Genomic DNA, 17,657 nt, shown 5'->3' with positions numbered 1-17,657 from the left:
GGCCATTAAATCGAGGGCCTCATGCCCCCCTCCCCCCATGTGGCTGCCTGCTCTGGGAGATAAGCCCAGTTCTATTTAACCCTATTTATTCTCTCAACGTGGCCTCCGTCTCTGTCAGCCAGGCACCCCGGGGATACTGAAGGCTTCAAACAGCTGAGAGATTGAGCTGCAGTGTCAGGAGGAGGGTGAGCACTGCCCAGCTCCTTCTCGGCTTAGATTCCCGATCCAGGGGTCCCCAAGATGGTGGGGTGGCTCTGGGAGGACAGTGGCCATTCCCTCCATCCCTCCAGCCCTAGTTTCTCAGTCACAAGATCCGGGTCCTGGCACTGGCAAAGAGGAAGGCTGTGGCTCCTCTGCCTCTTTTGCATCATGTTGGCTGCCGGCTCTGCCTGGCATGGCCGGCCCCGTGGCCCTGCTGCCCTCTGCTTCTGTGCCTGTTCACATCTCCCCATCCCGTTCTTCCCTTTGTTCTCTCCTCTTTTCCCCTTCAGTGATCATGAAGGGTATTCCGGACTATTAGTCTCAGGGTGAACCCAAGTGTGCGTGTGTGTGTGTGTGCAGGCGCACGTGTGTGTGCGTCCTCATGTCTGGGAGCCTGCCAGTGTCCAACTGCCCACGTGTGTTCCTGTCCATTCTGTGTGCCTCAGCCTAGTGCCAAGCTGCATCTGCCCCCATGGATGGTTCCATAGATGTCTGTTCTGGTTTCTTTGTGTGGTGGCCAGTCTCAGTACAAATCCCATGTGTGTGTCTGTGTGCCAGCTTGGCCTTGACCTGGTGTGTTGCTCTTTTGACCTGAGCGTGTAAAGCTACCAATGAACTTGAAGCTGTATTTTGGTCCCTGTGTCTCTGTGCATCTGCCTGTGGCTTGTCATTCTCTATGTGTGAATTAATGTGTGTGCTGTGTTTCAACCCAGGGCACCAAGCAGCTGCAAATTCCTCTGGGGCAGTGCCTGGAGAGGATAGTTAGAGTTTTTTTTTAAAAGATTTATTTAAAAGGCAGAATGTCAGAGAATGAGAGCAAGAGTGAGAGTGAGCGAGAGGAGAGAGATGATAGAGATCTTCCATCTGCTGGTTCAATCCTCAAATGACTGCAACAGCCAGGGTGGACTAAGCCAAATCAGAAGTCAGGAACTCTGTCCTGGTCTCCTCCATGGGTGGCAGGAGTCCAAGTACTTGGGCCACTTTCTGTTGCCTTCCCAGATGCATTAGCAGGAAGCTGGATCAGAGCAGAGCAGCCAGGACTTGACCTGGCACTCTGGTATGGGATGCTGGGGTTGCAAGCAGGGGCTTCACCTGCTGCACCACAATGCTGTACCTAGTCAGGATTTTGAGACTGAACACCTCCCAGAGGAGAAGCTAGCTCATTACCAGCCAGGTAAGCCATCTTCTTTGCTTCCTGGGTCTGCCTGCCTGGTCCTCAGCCCTCTGCCTACACCTGACTTTCATTTCCATCGCTCCAGGTCAGCTTAAGACTGGAAGAGGTAGGGAAAGGGATGGGGGCAAACAGGAGAGTGATGCTTTGTAATGCATCACTCAGACTCTCAGACCAACCACAGGCTTTTCTTGTACACCCACTTTTCTCCTACATGCCATTGGGCATGTTGTGACAATAGCAGCAAGAATACAATGGTTGTTACCAAGTATTGGGTGCTAAGCACAAGCATTTTACATAAGAGATCTCATTACATTCTCTCAATAATTCTATGAGACTGCCAATATTAGCTTCCCAAGTTAGGGATGATGAAATGAAAGCTAAGAGAATTTAAGTAGTCCAGTGTTGCAGAGCTAACACACAATGAAGCAGGATTTTCCAACGAGAGGTGGGCTGTCTTGGGAACTGCCACAGCTTCCTTCAGCCTGGGAAGAGGTAGTTATTGCAAACATCAGGAAAGGAGGCAAAGAAGGAGTTCCTTCCCCAATTGCTGGCATCTCCTTGGAGCTAGAGGGACTGGAATCTGATTTCAATTTTCATCTCTCAGAGCAGTGAGGCAGCCAAGTATCAAACAAGGGAGAGGGGACAAGACAGGCACACCAGAGAGGGAGGACAGGTTTCTGGGGTTCTGGCCCAGTTTGCACCTGGACTCTGTGACCTTGAACAGGACACTCTGTTGTGTGGGGCTGGGTTTACCTATCTGTAAGTCAGGACAAACATGAGGCTCTGATGGGGCATTCTGAGCCTGGAAGAAAGGATAATTGGGCTAGGTACTCTATGAGTTCCCTCCCAGGCACAAAAGTCAGGATGGGGAATGTGGGCAGGGACCAGACCTGGGGCTGTCCAGCATGAACACCATACAGGAAAAGGAAAGAGAGGGTAAATGCTTTGGACTCACATGTCAAAGAAGACATTGAGATGTCAGGGTGTGTGGCATGCAGGGCGACACCAGGGAACCCTCCAAACACACCCATTCTCTGCCCAAATCATCTCACACGGCCCAAAAGGAACAGACCAGGAACAGAAGGGGAGGGCTGGGGGTTAGGAGATCTTTGTTCACAGGAATCTGGAGGGGAAAGGCTCTCTTCCTGTTGGGCACTGGGTGCTGGGGTGAGGGAGGGTCCCTGCAGAGGGCAGGTTTCTGAGAGGGGGGTGTGTGTCAGTTCCATGTCAGAGCCTCTTTGGAGGAGAGCATCTCTGTGCTGGGGGCGAATCCTTTGTTCTTCACGCTAAGATGTCTTGGAGGGTCTGTGTTTGGGGGAGGGCTCGTCTGCAGCCCAAGGGAAAGATTCCTGTCTTGCTCCTGCCCAACAGGAGGGGAGGGCTTTCCAGAACTCCTGCAAGTACCCAGGGAAGCACCTGGGGAGGGAGTAGGAGAGCGTTTGTCCGGGGCGCTGGAAGCCCTGTATCTGGAGAGAAGCTTCCTCTGGGACACTAGGAGGCCCCTGGGCTGGAGGGGAGCAGGGGCAGAGAGGAAAGCCAGTCGTGTGCTAGTAGCTCCACCGCGCTGGTCAAAGCCCTGGGGCCGCCCTACTTGTGCGCTGACGTGAGCTAATCTACAGACACTGCAGGGTTGGGGAGAGGAGACGGGGCTCCTGCCGAGAAAGGGCCCCAGGAGGGGGGGACGGCGGCCCCTTCATGTTTCAGTGTTTCAGCTTCTCTGTCACCCACCCACCCCTCTTCCCGCCCCTGCCGCTGTTTCTCCACCTAGGCTGGGGCTGCAGGTAGAACCTTGCGGTTTACCGGGAGAATCCGGGCGGAAGCCCAGCTGGGGCCAGATGCAGGGACCCACATTCAGCAAGGGATCCGCTCTGAGGCGATGGTGAAGGGCTCGCGTGCGCGCAAACGCAGGCAGCCCCAGACACACACACATGTATCCACACGCAAACACATCAGCTCCGCGCGTACAAAACCGCACAGACACGCAACACGCCCGGTTAGCCGCTCTCCCAGATCCAGCCCGTCGCAATCTCGCTCTTTGTCTTTGGGTCTCTGACTCCGGCTCGCGCACACGTATCTCACTCCACGCGAACAGCTCTCGCGGCCCCCGCGGGGGCGTCCGGGCTGAGCCCGAGCGCAGTGCGAGCCTTCGCGCCCTAGGGCCGCCGCGCAGTGCGCCCTTCTTTCCTCCGCGCGGGACCCCGGCTGTGCTCCTCTCGTGAAGAGAGGCTGAGAGGCATTCTGCCTACTTCCAGACACCGCCCCCCGACACACACACACACACACACACACACACACACAAACGAAAAGACAGCGAAAAGCCAACCTTTCGCCTCCGTTCCTCGCAATTTGGACAGCGGTCTGTAAAGAGCGACCCGCAGAACCACTTCCAGCGCGGAGTCCCTGGACCGGCGGAGACGGCCCGGGTGACCGAGCCCGGGGCTGCGCATCCTTGAGAAGCATCCAAGTTGGCCGCTTTTGCCTTCAAGGTGGACTTGAGGCCAGGTTAAGGGCGAATGATGGGTGTCGGGGAGACAGCCCGACGCCCAGACGGTCTGCTCCGCCACGGACGGGCGACGCCGTCCTGCCGGCTTTCGGCGCTCCCAGACCAGCTCTCAGTCCAAGGAGGTCGGAACGCCAGCTTCCGGACTCCGGCGGGGATGATCCGAGGGCGGGGACCACTAGATCAGCCCACCCGCTCCCTCCCTCCCCGCGACGGCCGGCGAGGTGGGAAGGGCCAGTATCCGGGCTTAGCACCTCCTCCAGAAATGCAGCACTGGGGCCCCCCCAACCCTTCCTCCGCGCTCCCTCTTTCGCGCGCTCCCTCCCGCCGTCCTCCCAAGGGCGCCCTTCTCCTGCCCGGGTCTACTTCTGAATCCCCCGGGGGTCCCCTGGCTGCTTTCCTCGCCCCCTCCTCATGCCCCTGGCTCGAGGGGTTTCCCCCCTCAGCACCCACCCCCGCACCGCCTGATTCCGCGGGGCGGGAGCGCATTGGGCTGCGCACGGGTGGGGGCGCCGCGCTAGCCTCGCGTAGCTGCTCTGACGCCGCCGTCTCCGCCGCCGCCCTCCGCAGCCAGCCCGCGCCCCGCGGCAGCTCCGCAGTGCACTCGCCGCCGCCGCCGCTGCCGCTCCGCCAGTCCCTCTACCCGCCAGTCCGGCCCGGAGTGAGCCTCGAACGCCAGCGCGGAGGGTCATGAGCCAGAGCGCCCCGGGGCGCCGCTGGGAGAGCGAGCGGAGGTAGCAGCCTCGCGCCCCCAGCCCTCGCTGGTTTGCCCTCGCGCCCCTCGCGTCCCCGGCCCCCTCTGCCCTTTCCGCACGCCCCGCCGCCGCCATGGCCACCCTGCTCCGCAGCAAGCTGTCCAATGTGGCCACGTCCGTGTCCAACAAGTCCCAGGCCAAGGTGAGCGGCATGTTTGCCAGGATGGGCTTTCAGGCGGCCACGGACGAGGAGGCGGTGGGTTTCGCGCACTGCGACGACCTCGACTTTGAGCACCGCCAGGGCCTGCAGATGGACATCCTGAAAGCCGAGGGCGAGCCCTGCGGCGAGGAGGGCGCCGAGCCGCCCGTCGAGGGAGACATCCACTACCAGCGCGGCGGCGGTGCGCCCCTGCCGCCCTCGGGATCCAAGGACCAGGCCGTGGGGGCTGGCGGCGAGTTCGGGGGCCACGACAAGCCCAAGATCACGGCGTGGGAGGCGGGCTGGAATGTGACCAACGCCATCCAGGTGAGCAGGGGATTCCCAGCTCCGCCCGCCCCTCCCCCAGCCCGTGCGGGGCTCTATTCCCAGCCAGGTCCCCCGGTGGTGATGGCTGAGAGAATCCCTCCGCTCGGCGCGGGGATCTGTCTAGGCGATGTCTCCTGACCTGATCCTCACCCCCTCCCACTGCTCCCACTGCAAGACAGCTTGCCCGAGCTTCAGAGGGAGACTGGCACCCAGAGACCCTGCAAAGGCGACAGAAACGCGGGCGGGGGGTGAGGGGGAGGTAGTCTGGGGAAAGGATGAGGGAGAGAGAAAATCAGGATTGGAGGGAACGGTGTCGCCTTGGACTCCGGAATGGACTCACAGCAGCGACTTGGGGGGGGGGCAGCAGAGAGGGAAGTCGCTGAGCTGGGAGTCTCCTCCCCTGACACACACGCAGAGACCCGCGCAAACGTCCATAGGCAGACACACATGCCCACAGCCCCCCTCCTCACGACACGCATCTATTTATAGACCACAGGACTATCCCCAATCGCACCTGCGTACACCCCTACTCCCCGCCCCCACAAAAACACATGCTTGCACACACTCGTTTGCACGCAACATTCTCACACGCACGCACGGGCCCTGATGCAGACAGGACGAAGCCCGCTCCCGCAGGGGCAGCCTTGTTGGAGACATCCAGGCGCGCACTCATAGGCACACATGTGTGCTCATGCGAGCACCTATGGTCCACATACACCAGTGCCTTCTGCTCTCAGGCTTAGCCCCGCTCGCCCGAAATCCCGGCTACACCGCAAAGAGGAGGCCACCGCCTCTGCAGGCCACCCTAGCGAAGTCCGGTTGCAGGGGCGCAGAACAACCTCTGACCCTAAGCTCTCCACCTCTTCCCGCTACTCCCACCGGCCCACCTCCCACCAGGCGGCGCCGGACTCCGTCAGGAGCCGGTTTGGAGTCCTCACAACGACTCCGGGAGCTGGCAGCGACCAGCAGGCTGCGGTTTTCCGGGCGGAGTAGCCCTCAGGCCCAAGTGTCCCCGACCCCTGCGGCTTGGTCGGGTGCCCACCCCAGAGCGCACGACCGTTGTGGGCGCAGAACAGAACGTAGAGTTCCCGGGAGCAGGAGGCGGTGGCGGGATTGTTGTGGGTACCCGGCTCTAGCGTCATTCCGCGAGGCCCTGAACACCAGGCGGCCCGATCCAAGGCACCCCCCAACCCCAGGGCCCACTGGACAAAGACGTGAGTGGGGTGGGAGGGGGGCTGCGATAGCCTTCGTTGTCACTAGCACCTATGCGGTCCGAGTCTTCCAGGGCCCGGTTCTGTAGTCGGAGGGAGCGCCAGGGCAGGAAGCTGGAGGGCTGTAAGCCTCCGGGAACCAGAATTTCGTTAGCCTTTACTCTCAGGCTGGGTTTCAAACGGCCCAGCCCGGTTCTAGACCCCTGCTGGGTTTGGCTTCTGGGACAGGCACCCGTAGCCATCTCGCCCTCCTAGTCCCACCTCTGCTTAGGGGCTTGCCGTGTACCCGGCCGGTTCCAGTGCTGTCCTAAGATCCCCTGTTTCCAGCATGGTCCCCTTCGCCCTGCGCCCCCTTCCCAGAGCCTTACGACACCCGCCCGGAGCCTCGGTTCCTGCCTCCCTGCGGCTTCTCCGCTTCTTCAGCCCTGCACCCCCCATCTCCTCTCTAGCCCCCTGCCCTTCCTGTCCCTTTTCTGCCTCGTTCCCCTCTCTAGCCCGCACTTAGGCCCCACCTCAAATCTCGAGCCCAGGCTGCACCCTCCCCTGACCTCGCTCCAGCCACTGCGCATCTCCTCCATCCAAACCCCGCATTCCGCCTTCCTGCCCCCAGCCTTCTCCCAGCCTCCCAACCATCAGCACACCTTTCCTGCTCAGTGCGGGCCGCAACACCTGCCTGTCCATCACTGACTCATAGCGGACTCCCACTAGGCTTCTCTCTGCCCTCACTCCCCCCTACCCCTCTGGTCCCTCCCCGCGGTTTTAGCGCCCCCTCCCGGCCGTAACCGTAAGTCACGCCCCCCAGAGTCCCCTCTCGGTGGGCGGCGCCCACTGAGCGCCCGGATCTGGTTGCCTCTCGCCGCGCAGGGCATGTTCGTGCTGGGCCTCCCCTACGCCATCCTGCACGGCGGCTATCTGGGGCTGTTCCTCATCATCTTCGCCGCCGTGGTGTGCTGCTACACTGGCAAGATCCTCATCGCGTGCCTGTACGAAGAGAACGAGGACGGCGAGGTGGTGCGCGTGCGGGACTCCTACGTGGCCATCGCCAACGCTTGCTGTGCCCCGCGCTTCCCCACGCTGGGTGGTCGTGTGGTGAACGTGGCGCAGATCATCGAGCTGGTGATGACGTGCATCCTGTACGTGGTGGTGAGCGGCAACCTCATGTACAACAGCTTCCCTGGGCTGCCCGTGTCGCAGAAGTCCTGGTCCATCATCGCCACAGCCGTGCTGCTGCCCTGCGCCTTCCTCAAGAACCTCAAGGCCGTGTCCAAGTTCAGCCTGCTGTGCACGCTGGCCCACTTCGTCATCAACATCCTGGTCATAGCCTACTGCCTGTCGCGCGCGCGCGATTGGGCCTGGGAGAAGGTCAAATTCTACATCGACGTCAAGAAGTTCCCCATCTCCATCGGCATCATCGTGTTCAGCTACACGTCGCAGATCTTCCTGCCTTCGCTGGAGGGCAACATGCAGCAGCCCAGCGAGTTCCACTGTATGATGAACTGGACGCACATCGCCGCCTGCGTGCTCAAGGGCCTCTTCGCGCTCGTCGCCTACCTCACCTGGGCGGATGAGACCAAGGAGGTCATTACGGATAACCTGCCCGGCTCCATCCGCGCCGTGGTCAACATCTTTCTGGTGGCCAAGGCACTCCTGTCCTACCCTCTGCCCTTCTTCGCCGCCGTGGAGGTGCTGGAGAAGTCGCTCTTCCAGGAAGGCAGCCGCGCCTTCTTCCCCGCCTGCTACGGCGGCGACGGGCGCCTCAAGTCGTGGGGGCTGACGCTCCGCTGCGCGCTCGTGGTCTTCACGTTGCTCATGGCCATCTACGTGCCGCACTTCGCGCTGCTCATGGGCCTCACCGGCAGCCTCACGGGCGCCGGCCTCTGCTTCCTGCTGCCCAGCCTCTTCCACCTGCGCCTGCTCTGGCGTAAGCTGCTGTGGCACCAGGTCTTCTTCGACGTCGCCATCTTCGTCATCGGCGGCATCTGCAGCGTGTCCGGCTTCGTGCACTCCCTGGAGGGCCTCATCGAGGCCTACCGAACCAACGCGGAGGACTAAGGCGCTAGGGCCTGCCCCGGCCGCGCCCCTGCTCGCTCCCCCTCTCCGCCCACCCCGCCCCCGCCAGCCCCGTGCGCCCTGCCGCCGCGCTTGGGAAGCCAAGCTTTCAACATCTCTGGTTCCTAGTTTCTGGTTATTCAGGCATGGGGGGTGGGAGGGGATAGGGATCCACGATCCACCGCGTCTGCGTTTCTGTTGTCCTTTCTTTTCCACAACACCCTGGTTCTGGAGGGAGGCGGGGGCGCCTTTGTGGGCAGCGTTTTCTGTGCTTCCTGGAGGGACCTAGACACTTGAGTCCCGGGCACCGTGGCGGGTGGGAAAGGAGGCGAGGGGGGCGCAGCTCGCAGGCGTGGACACTTGACTTTGGGTGTGGGGGGGACATTTCACAGCCATTCAGTGCTCAGAAACTACAGCGTCCAGACATTTCCAGCAAGAGCGCTTCCCATTCCGGAGACATTCCAACCCTGCAGCCGGAGAGGCTGGCGCGGAAATCCGTTTCGGGCGGGCGATTACCTTCGGCTAAGCCGCGGCGGGGCCGGCTTGTCTGCCGGTTTTCAGGAACCCAAACTCATCTTGTGCAATTTATCAGGTTGTGGAACTGTTCTACTGTGCGTGTGGTGTGCTCGTGGTGAATAAGATGAAATGTATATCAGAAAAAAAAATTTATCTCTAATTTAGAGTGCGGTGCATAATTATATCCGCAAATAAAGAAGACACAAAGGCGCGCGCGGCTCCCTGTCGGTTCTGTGTTCGCGCCAGCCGGGATTCCTGCGCTACGCCCGGTGCAGCAGGAGAGGGTCAAGGGGCACCCAAGGGGAGAGAGGAGCCTCTCTGGGTTTTGGCGGGAGCAGAAGGAGCGTGCAGTGGCGCCTGCTCAGTCGCCAGGACAGTTTTGTTGGGAATGTCTCTTCTGGGTAGGATTTAGTGGAAGTTCCCAATCTGCAATCCTAACAAACAAACGGGGGTGGGGTAGGGTGGGGTGGGTTGTGTGCGCCTGCGCATGCACCCTCCTTTCAACACGTATCCACAGACAGCCCCCATCAGGGCGGGGGCTGTGCTGGCTGTCAGGAGAAACAAATTCAGTATTGCCCTCCTGGAGCTTACAAAAAAGTAGTGGGAAACCAGGCAATAAACAGGGATGTGCAGCTCTGAAAATGTTGAGAAGGGTCAGGGTTAGGTATCCCAGGTGGGAACTGGGAGACACACACCCTGCCCCACCCCTGAATGGCTGGGTTGTTCCGGAGAAGCCACTAGGGAGGCAGATGCCTCGTCTGGAACCATTTCTCCAGGTTCCAGCGGAAAGAACTCAGGATGTCTTAATGGTTGTGTGCTTTTCCTTGCTGGCGGTGCCAGACGTGTGTGAGAGACAGATTATGTGAAAACAGGTATGTGGAGTGGAGCGCTCTTGTGAGAGCCTTAGTAAATGCATGTGCAAGAGTGTAGAGCATCCATGGAGGCAGCGCGGGGATGCACCTGCCGCGGAGGTGACCTTGCATCACCCTGGTTCTGCAGCCACATTGGCGGGGGGTGGGGGGGCTGGAGGGGAAGTAGGAGGGCAGCCAGTGCCCTCAACAGCCACAACTCCAATGCGGGCCATTTGAGACACCTGTCCACTGCTGCCTGCCCGATTCCCCTTTGTCACTACCACGTAGCATGGCTAGCCACGGTCTCCTCAGTTTCCCATCATCCTATGTCCACTGATATCTCCCAGGCCTGAGGAGGGGCTGCTTGTTCATCCCGCCCCTGCCCCCGCTGCTCCGCCCCTGCTGCTCTACCACAGATCTACTGATGCTGGGAGTGCTCTGTGGCTGTAGCCTTCAGGAAAAGCCTGGGTTTCCTCCTAGGAGGGAAGGTGGGAGCATCACCTTGCACCAGCTCCATCCTTTTCATCTTCAGAAGGGCTCAGGGCAGCTGCAGCCACCTCCACAGGCTCGCCTGGCTCTGCTCCACAGGAACCCTACACCCTGGTCAGTAGGACACCAATATCCAGACTTGGGGAGAAATGGGAATCAGGAGTAGATGGGACCCATCTCTGTACCCCTAACCCTACCCACCTCCAAAAACCCTGGGTAGAAGTTGGGAGGAAGAAGTCCTGAGTTCTCCTTGTCCACAGTGGGAACAGAAAGGTAGGAGCCCAGGGGAGCAGAAAGGTCTGGCAAGGCTCATTCTGGAGTCTGGGAAGAGAAAGCCAGGTCAGCCCTGCTGGGTGCCTGTCAGTTCTTGGGGGGCATCTCGGCTAGGTGTGCTAAGGATCCTGAGAAATTGTCCCTACTTGCAGCAAGAGGTGTGTCAGTGTACTTGGCTCGGCCTGGGACCCTAGCTGGGAAACACCAAGTCCCTTCGCTGCAGGATCCCCAGACGGCGCTGCCTCGCCCCCCAGCGGTCAGAGCGCAAGCTGCCAGCCCTCAAAGAGGGTTCTCCATCTTTGTCATTGGGATCAACTTGTGCACACCCTGGAGTCCTAAATGCTTCTTTTCTTCCCTAGCCCCTGTCCAGTTGATAAGCACTGCTGATTTCTAGTGCTTTATTTCAGGAGCGGCATTTCAGCCGTCTTTCCCTATAGAAGGATGCCCTATCACTGACCATGTTTTCACACGTCATCCGCTCCCCCAGGGGCTGATAACGTAGGGATGCTGGATGGAAGGAGGGAGCCAGTAGGCCCCATAGGGACCAGTCAGGACGTGCAGAAGACCCAGGCTTTGCTGCTGGAGTGCAGGGAGTGGGTAGGGGAGGAGAATTTCAGGGACAAGAGCCAGAGAGAGACCTTGGACAAGGGGGAGACAGGCGCTGTGGAATGCTCCCCAGCATGAGTGGAGTGTGGTGGGTAGCCCAGACCTAGACATCCAGGGACTCCTAGGTGAGGCTGATTTGACCACAGGAAGTCTCGGTATCCTTCCTATTTTATTTTATTGGTATCCTTGCTCTTTTATTTCTTCCTTTTCAATATTATGAGAAACTTCTAACATGCAGAACAGGTGAGAATTCCACCATGGACATCCACCTACCCATGACATAGACTGAGTAGTGAACCTTTTACAACACGGTGTCTATTCCATATTTATCCATCTACCCACCCAACAAGCTGCCTTTAAAAAGCTGCATTCCAAAGGTGCAGGCATCAATTTCCTCCTGAATTCTTAGGCCTGCAGGATCTGTAACAGAAAGCAGGATTAGTAGCAAGTGGAGCCATACTGGGGCCTGAGGCTAAATGAACTCCCAGCAATACCCTGTCTGTTTTTATTTCTGGTTTTGTTTGTTCTGTTAATATTATCATGAACATCATGGTTCATATTTGCATTTTTATTTTTAAAAAAATCTTTTTTTAACTTTTATTTAATGAATATAAATTTCCAAAGTACAGCATATGGATTACAATGGCTTCCCCCCCATAACGTCCCTCCAACCTGCAACCCTCCCCTTATCCACTCCCTCTCCCCTTCCATTCACATCAAGATTCATTTTCGTTTCTCTTTATATACAGAAGATCAGTTTAGCATACATTAAGTAAAGATTTCAACAGTTTGCTCCCACACAGAAACATAAAGTGAAAAATACTGTTTGAGTACTAGTTATAGCATTAAATCTCAATGTACAGCACACTAAGGACAAAGATCCTACATGAGGAGTAAGTGCACAGTGACTCCTGTTGTTGACTTAACAAATTGACACTCTTGTTTATGGCATCAGTAATCACCCTAGGCTCTTGTCATGAGCTGCCAAGGCTATGGAAGCCCCCTGAGTTCACTGACTCTGATCATATTTAGACAAGGCCATGGTCAAAGTGGAAGTTCTCTCCTCCCTTCAGAGAAAGGTACCTCCTTCTTTGATGACCCATTCTTTCCACTGGGACCTCACTCGTGGAGATCTTTCATTTAGGTTTTTTTTTCCCCCCAGAGTGTCTTGGCTTTCCATGCCTGAAATACTCTCATGGGCATTTCAGCTGGATCCGCATGCCTTAAGGGCTGATTATGAGGCCAGAGTGCTGTTTAGGACATTTGCCATTCTTATCTTGCCTACTGAAATTTTTTTTCACTCTTAAATTTTTCTCCTTAGGCAAATGCCCCACTTGCCTCAGGCTGGTCCCCAGCCCTGGCTGTGAGGCAGGGCTAGGGAGATGAACTCTGCCCCCTAAGAGGTCTCGATCGAGTGTTTCTTCAAGAGTCTGGCCATAACTGAGTCCAAAATGACAGTGGGATCACCACCAGGAGGAGGCAGATGGGGGAGGGACCCCTGCCCAGGGACCCTCAGCAGGATGGTCCAGCCATGCTCAGGCATGGGGTAAGGCAGGTGGGGGAGGGACCCCTGCCCAGGGACCCTCAGCAGGATGGCCAGCCGTGCTCAGGCATGGGGTGGAGGGAGCCTTATGCTTCCAGCAGCTCCCAGCAACCCTCTAGGGGTGTGATAGAGGACAAAGAGGCTGAGGAAGCTGCAGAAGAGATGGTAGCATGTAGACTGGGGAAGGAAGTGCAGCCAGAAGGGTAGGGTCTGGCAGGCACATAGGACTCACTGATCAAATATCTATTAAGCATCCATTGTAGGCCAAATATCAGGGTTAGGACTGTTCTAGTCCCCAGGATGCAGCGTAAACAAGCAAATATGGTCTCTTTGGTAGTTTCAATGCCCCACCCTACATCCCCTAGATGCACCTTGGTTCACCTGAAGCTGCAAACACTTCTTAGAACCCTGACAGCAAGGTGCAACATTGTAGTACAATGGGTTAAGCCAGCACTTGGGGTATCCAATCCCATCTTGCAGGGCCTGGAATCACATCTGCCTCTGCTTCTGATTCAGCTTCCTGCTGATGCACACCCTGGGAAGCAGCAGGTGGTGACTCAAGCACTTGGGTCCCTGCCACCCATGTAGAACACCTGGATGGAATTCTTGGCTTCTGGCTTCAGCCTAGCCCAACCCAAGCTGTCTGGGGGAGTGAATCAGCACATGAAATCTCTTTCTGTCACTCTGCCCTTCAAATATAAATAAATACACAAACTTTAAAAAAGAACCCTGGCAGGAGCTGGTGCTGTGGTGTAACAGGTAAAGCCACTGCTTGCACTGCTGGCATCCAGTTCGAGTCCCGGCTGCTCCACTTCTGATCCAGCTCTCTGCTATGGCCTGGGAAAGCAGTGGGAGATGGCTCAAGTCCTTGGGCCCCTGTTCCCATGTGGGAGACCCAGAAGAAGCTCCAGGCTCCCGGCTTTGGATCAGCTCAGCTCTGGCTGTTGCAGCCATTTGGGGAGTGAGTCAGTGGATGGAGGACCTCTCTCTCTCTCTCTCTCTCTCTCTCTCTCTCTGCCTCCACCTCTCTGTAACTCTGCCTTTCAAATAAATAAATCTTTAAGGAAAAGAATAAAGAACCGTGGCAGCAATCCACTACTAGTGCCTCCTTTTGATTCTTCTTATATCCCTGAGGATTTGCTAGGATAGGTTGGGAGGACAACTCAGAATTGGGGAGTTAGGCCCCAGCATTCAACCAGTGATAGATGCCTGTCCCTGGTGGATTATTTAAGGTCTGTTGTGCAATGTGTGTCTTGGAAGGTCCTCAATAGGTTTGAATCTCAGGTGTCTTGGGGTTGCCTGCAAAAAAATTTAATTGTACCCAAGTCCTTGTCTCACGGTCGGCTTTTGGGGAAAGCTTAACTAAGAGCTCATTCACAGTTCTTTTAGTCTAGCACAGGGGTTCCCAAATGTCTGTCCATAGACAGGTACTAGGCTGGATGAGTCCGAATCAAATGGGGAGCCCTTTTAGGGATTCCTGCTCTCCACACTCACCACCAAGTCCAGAAAAAAAAAAACAGCAACAACTTCAACCTCCACATCTTCCCCGTCTTCCCCCTCTCCTCCTCTTCCTTCCCTAGGTTCCAGATGCACCACTGTTTTGGTATCAGTAATGCTGAGACTGGGGAAATGGATGAACTAACAAATGGATGGGACAATGGGTAGGTGCTTTCATGAATACGTCAATGGTTGGATGGATGAGCCAGTGAATAGATGGAGAAGTAGATGAAGGAAAGGATGGATGGGTGGTCGACGATAGACCAGTGGATGAATAGATGATGGGATGGATCAGTGGAGATGAAAGAATGGATGAAAGGAAGAAAAGAGGGGCTGGCGCTGTGGCACAGCAGGTTAACGCCCTGGCCGGAAGCACCAGCATCCCACATGGGCGCCAGTTAGAGACCTGGCTGTACCATGTCCAATCCAGCTCTTTGCTGTGGCCTGGGAAAGCAGTAGAAGATGGCCTAAGTCCTTGGGCCCCTGCACCCACGTGGGAGACCTGGAAGACGCTCCTGTCTCCTGGCTTCCGATCGGCGCATTTCTGGCCGTTGCGGCCAAATGGGGAGTGAACCAGTGGATGGAAGACCTATCTCTCTCTCTGCCTCTGCCTCTCCTCTCTTTGTGTAACTCTTTCAAATAAATAAATAAATCTTAAAAAAAAAAAAAAGGAAGGAAGAAAATAAGGAAAGCCAAATGAGTCCATGACAACAACCTTCAAGCACAGTTAACTATGAGGCAGGGGCATTTTCTGTTTGGCTCCCTACTGTAACTCCACTATCCAGCACAGACCTTATATGCAGAATGCACTTTATAAACGTTATTCAATAAGTAAGTAGATAGATGAATGAATTTTCAAAAAGGTTATCAACACATTAACAATATTGAAATCACAAGAAAGTATAGGGTCACCCAGGAGAATAGGTGAAAAAAATACTGGGCCAAGGACCTTGGGTGATAACAATATGAAGGTATGCCAGAAAGTTCAAGGAAAAATATATAATGGGGAAAAATCGTACATGGATTTCAAAATATTTTGCACCAAAATAAACTTATGTTTGAATTGCATTTTCCATGAATTTTTGAAGTACCTTGTATTTAAAGGTCGGGTAAAGGAAGAGGAGGAAGAAGAGGAGGAAGAATCTGGTTGGACAAAATATAGTCTGTGAGGCAGGAGACAACTAAAAAGAGAATAATGTTCTGAAATTGTTGAAGTCTAGGCTTCAAAGAGTAGCAAGTGATACAAATTTGCTTCCTTTTTCTGAATAAAAAGAATCTTGTTTTGGTCCAGGCATGGAGATGTGGATTTTTTTCCCCCCAAATCTGGGAGGGGAGAAGCCTATGTCCAGACTTTTCAGAGTGAGATCAGGACTGGCAAACAACTCTGCTGGAGCCTGTACTCTGCAGAGGGCAATAAAGACGTGCAGTCCAGCAGACCAGGGGGGCAGGCTCCTGAGGGTACTTGTTCCAGCCACCGGAGGCCTTCCGGAGGTTTCAGAGTGAGCTCATCTGAGGGGCAAGGGAGCTGGGGCGCCCATGCTTCAGTATCCACAAGGCCTGCCCATGTGGGTGCTCACTACCCGGCACTTCCAGCCTGCCCTGGGCCCCCTTGTCTCCGCCCCCAGTATATTCCTGTGGCCAGAGAAAACCCTCAGGCAGAGCTACAAGAATTTACGGTAAGAAGTCAATGGGCTGGTGTGCATGGCAGCTGGGGGTGCCCAGGGAACAGGGAGGTGGGGTGGGCTCCAAGGCATGCGATACAGGGACCTTGGGATGGGTCTTAGAGAACTAAATGAGAACAATATCATTCCACCTGAGCCTCAAGCCCGAAAGACTCCATTTTAGCGGAGAGTCCAAAAGACCCTCAACAAAAATGGTGACCTTGACTGAGCTCTGTTTTCCCAAGCCAAGAAAAATCTAAGGGTGAGTGAACCCAGGTAAGGGGAAGGAGCCTGGAACTCTCAAAGCTGTCTGAGCCTTTGTGAAACTCTTAAAGGTCTGATCTCCCAGACCCTGCGGCCCATTTCTCCGTTTGGGGCCTTGTCAGTTTACCTGGGATCACAGCTGGGCTGTTTGCAAGGTATAGGACTTCAACAGATAGATAAAGGTCCGAGAGAAAAGAAAAAAAAAAAAACAACAAAAAACCAAACAGGTATGCCAGGTAATACTAATCAGAAGAAAGTTAAGTTGCAGCAGTTTTAGGCCGCTTCACCCTTAAAGCAAAAAAGCAGTATCAGGGATAAAGGAAAGGAAAAACCCTGGTGGAAATTCTGAATTTAGATTCTATCAACACATATTCCAGATACAGGAAGTGAGGAGAAATGGGCTAATTCACAAGCACAGTAGGGAAAGCTTAATGTACTTTCTTTAATATTAAAATGGACTTGCTCTTCTTCCTTTTGTTTGCTTTTCCTTAATAAGTCTTTGCCCATATTTTAAGATTTTTTTGTTATATAAGTGTGTATACACATCATTTATTTATTTTTAACAACTTATTTATTTGAAAGGCAGAGATACAGAGAGGAGAGAGACAAAGCAGAGCGAGCACACAAAGGGACCAAAACCTCATCTTCTTCAGTGGGAAGTCAACAAATATGGCCTAACACCAGGGAAGGAAGCCAACAGCATACAAGCATGTCATGTGGAGTCATGGGAATAAATACTAAAATGGTCAAGCGCAGGAATTGGAAGTGGTTGCTTCTGGGAAAAGGAACAAGGTGGAAGGGGCTACAGACTGCCCTTTGTCTTGACAAAGCCTGTAGAACTTCTTGATTCTTTATGTGTGTCTGTAGCTTACGGGGCTAGCATTGTGGCATAGTGGGTTAAGCCGCCACCTGTGAAGCCGGCATCCCATATGACTGCGGGTTGAGTCCTGGCTGCTCCACTTCTGATCCAGCGTCTTGCTGATGCACCTGGGAAAGCAGCAGAGGTTGGCCTCAGTGCTTGGGTTCCTGCCTCACACATGAGAGACTCAAAGTTCTGGGCTCCTGGATTCAGCCTGGCCCAGCCTGGCTGCTAGGGACCTTAGGGAGTGAAACAGAGGGTGGACGATAACTACTGCTGCTCTTTCTCTGTGGCTTTGCTTTTCAAAAAAACACAAAAACCTGGAGTGGCTATATTAATATTTAAGTGGACTTCAAAGCAAAAAAAAAAAGTGCCAGGAATAAAGCAGGACATTACATAATGCTAAAAGGGCAATTTGCTAAGAAGACCTAAGAATTCTAAATATGCACCTAACAACTGGGATTTGGCTTTGTGTTATAAAATACACGTGCTGAAAAGTGCACAGATCACGAAGCGGTGGGCCGGGTGAATTTTTACAGAGCGAACGCACATCCCTAGCGGGCTCCAAGGTCGAGAAATCGAACACCGCCCGTACCCTCGGGTCTGGCTCCTTGACAACCCGAGGCAAGCTTCAGAGCGAAGCGTCTTCCACCACCAAGGTCGCACCGGCGCAGAACCCACAGGCAGAGGGGAGGAGGGAATTCCCAGGTGGCGTCACTCACGCAAGAGGGCGTGGCTAGGC

General features: G+C 55.3%; 1 protein-coding gene and 2 long non-coding RNA genes across 5 annotated transcripts in view; 1 reads left to right on the top strand and 2 right to left on the bottom strand.

Annotated features, from left to right (window-relative positions):
- LOC138844303 (uncharacterized) overlaps nucleotides 1-4,104 on the bottom strand; it is a 32,844-nt gene extending 28,740 nt beyond the window's left edge. Inside the window, exon 1 of one of the 3 annotated variants that reach the window (XR_011379899.2) lies at nucleotides 3,699-4,104. This is a non-coding gene — a long non-coding RNA (uncharacterized LOC138844303). The remainder of the gene's footprint in view (nucleotides 1-3,698) is intronic. The other 2 variants (XR_016215821.1, XR_016215822.1) reach the window with 2 other exon arrangements.
- Nucleotides 4,105-4,215: 111 nt separating this feature from the next.
- SLC32A1 (solute carrier family 32 member 1) lies at nucleotides 4,216-9,083 on the top strand. Its single transcript, XM_070051843.2, has 2 exons — nucleotides 4,216-5,096; nucleotides 7,172-9,083. The coding sequence occupies exons 1-2, from the start codon at nucleotides 4,704-4,706 to the stop codon at nucleotides 8,357-8,359; spliced, it is 1,581 nt and encodes a 526-aa protein (XP_069907944.1). The 5' UTR covers nucleotides 4,216-4,703; the 3' UTR covers nucleotides 8,360-9,083.
- A 7,396-nt stretch (nucleotides 9,084-16,479) lies between these two features.
- LOC149123364 (uncharacterized) lies at nucleotides 16,480-17,646 on the bottom strand. The gene is made up of 2 exons (XR_016215820.1): nucleotides 17,511-17,646; nucleotides 16,480-17,043 (listed from the first exon to the last, which is right to left on the bottom strand). It is a non-coding gene; the product is annotated as an uncharacterized LOC149123364 (long non-coding RNA).
- Nucleotides 17,647-17,657: the final 11 nt, after the last annotated feature.

The sequence above is a fragment of the Oryctolagus cuniculus genome, chromosome 11, assembly GCF_051225735.1.
Source record: "Oryctolagus cuniculus isolate XC-2025 breed Fujian yellow rabbit chromosome 11, ASM5122573v1, whole genome shotgun sequence".
NCBI lineage: Eukaryota > Metazoa > Chordata > Mammalia > Lagomorpha > Leporidae > Oryctolagus > Oryctolagus cuniculus.
Note: the sequence above shows the minus strand (reverse complement) of the source record. Positions and strands in the feature narration are given on the sequence as shown.

Bases quoted from the DNA above. Each gene is read 5' to 3' on its own strand.
- SLC32A1 (XM_070051843.2), top strand. From the start codon at position 4,704: ATGGCCACCCTGCTCCGCAGCAAGCTGTCCAATGTGGCCACGTCCGTG. The intron at 5,097-7,171 runs GTGAGCAGGGGA...CTCGCCGCGCAG, and splicing joins ATGTGACCAACGCCATCCAG to GGCATGTTCGTGCTGGGCCT.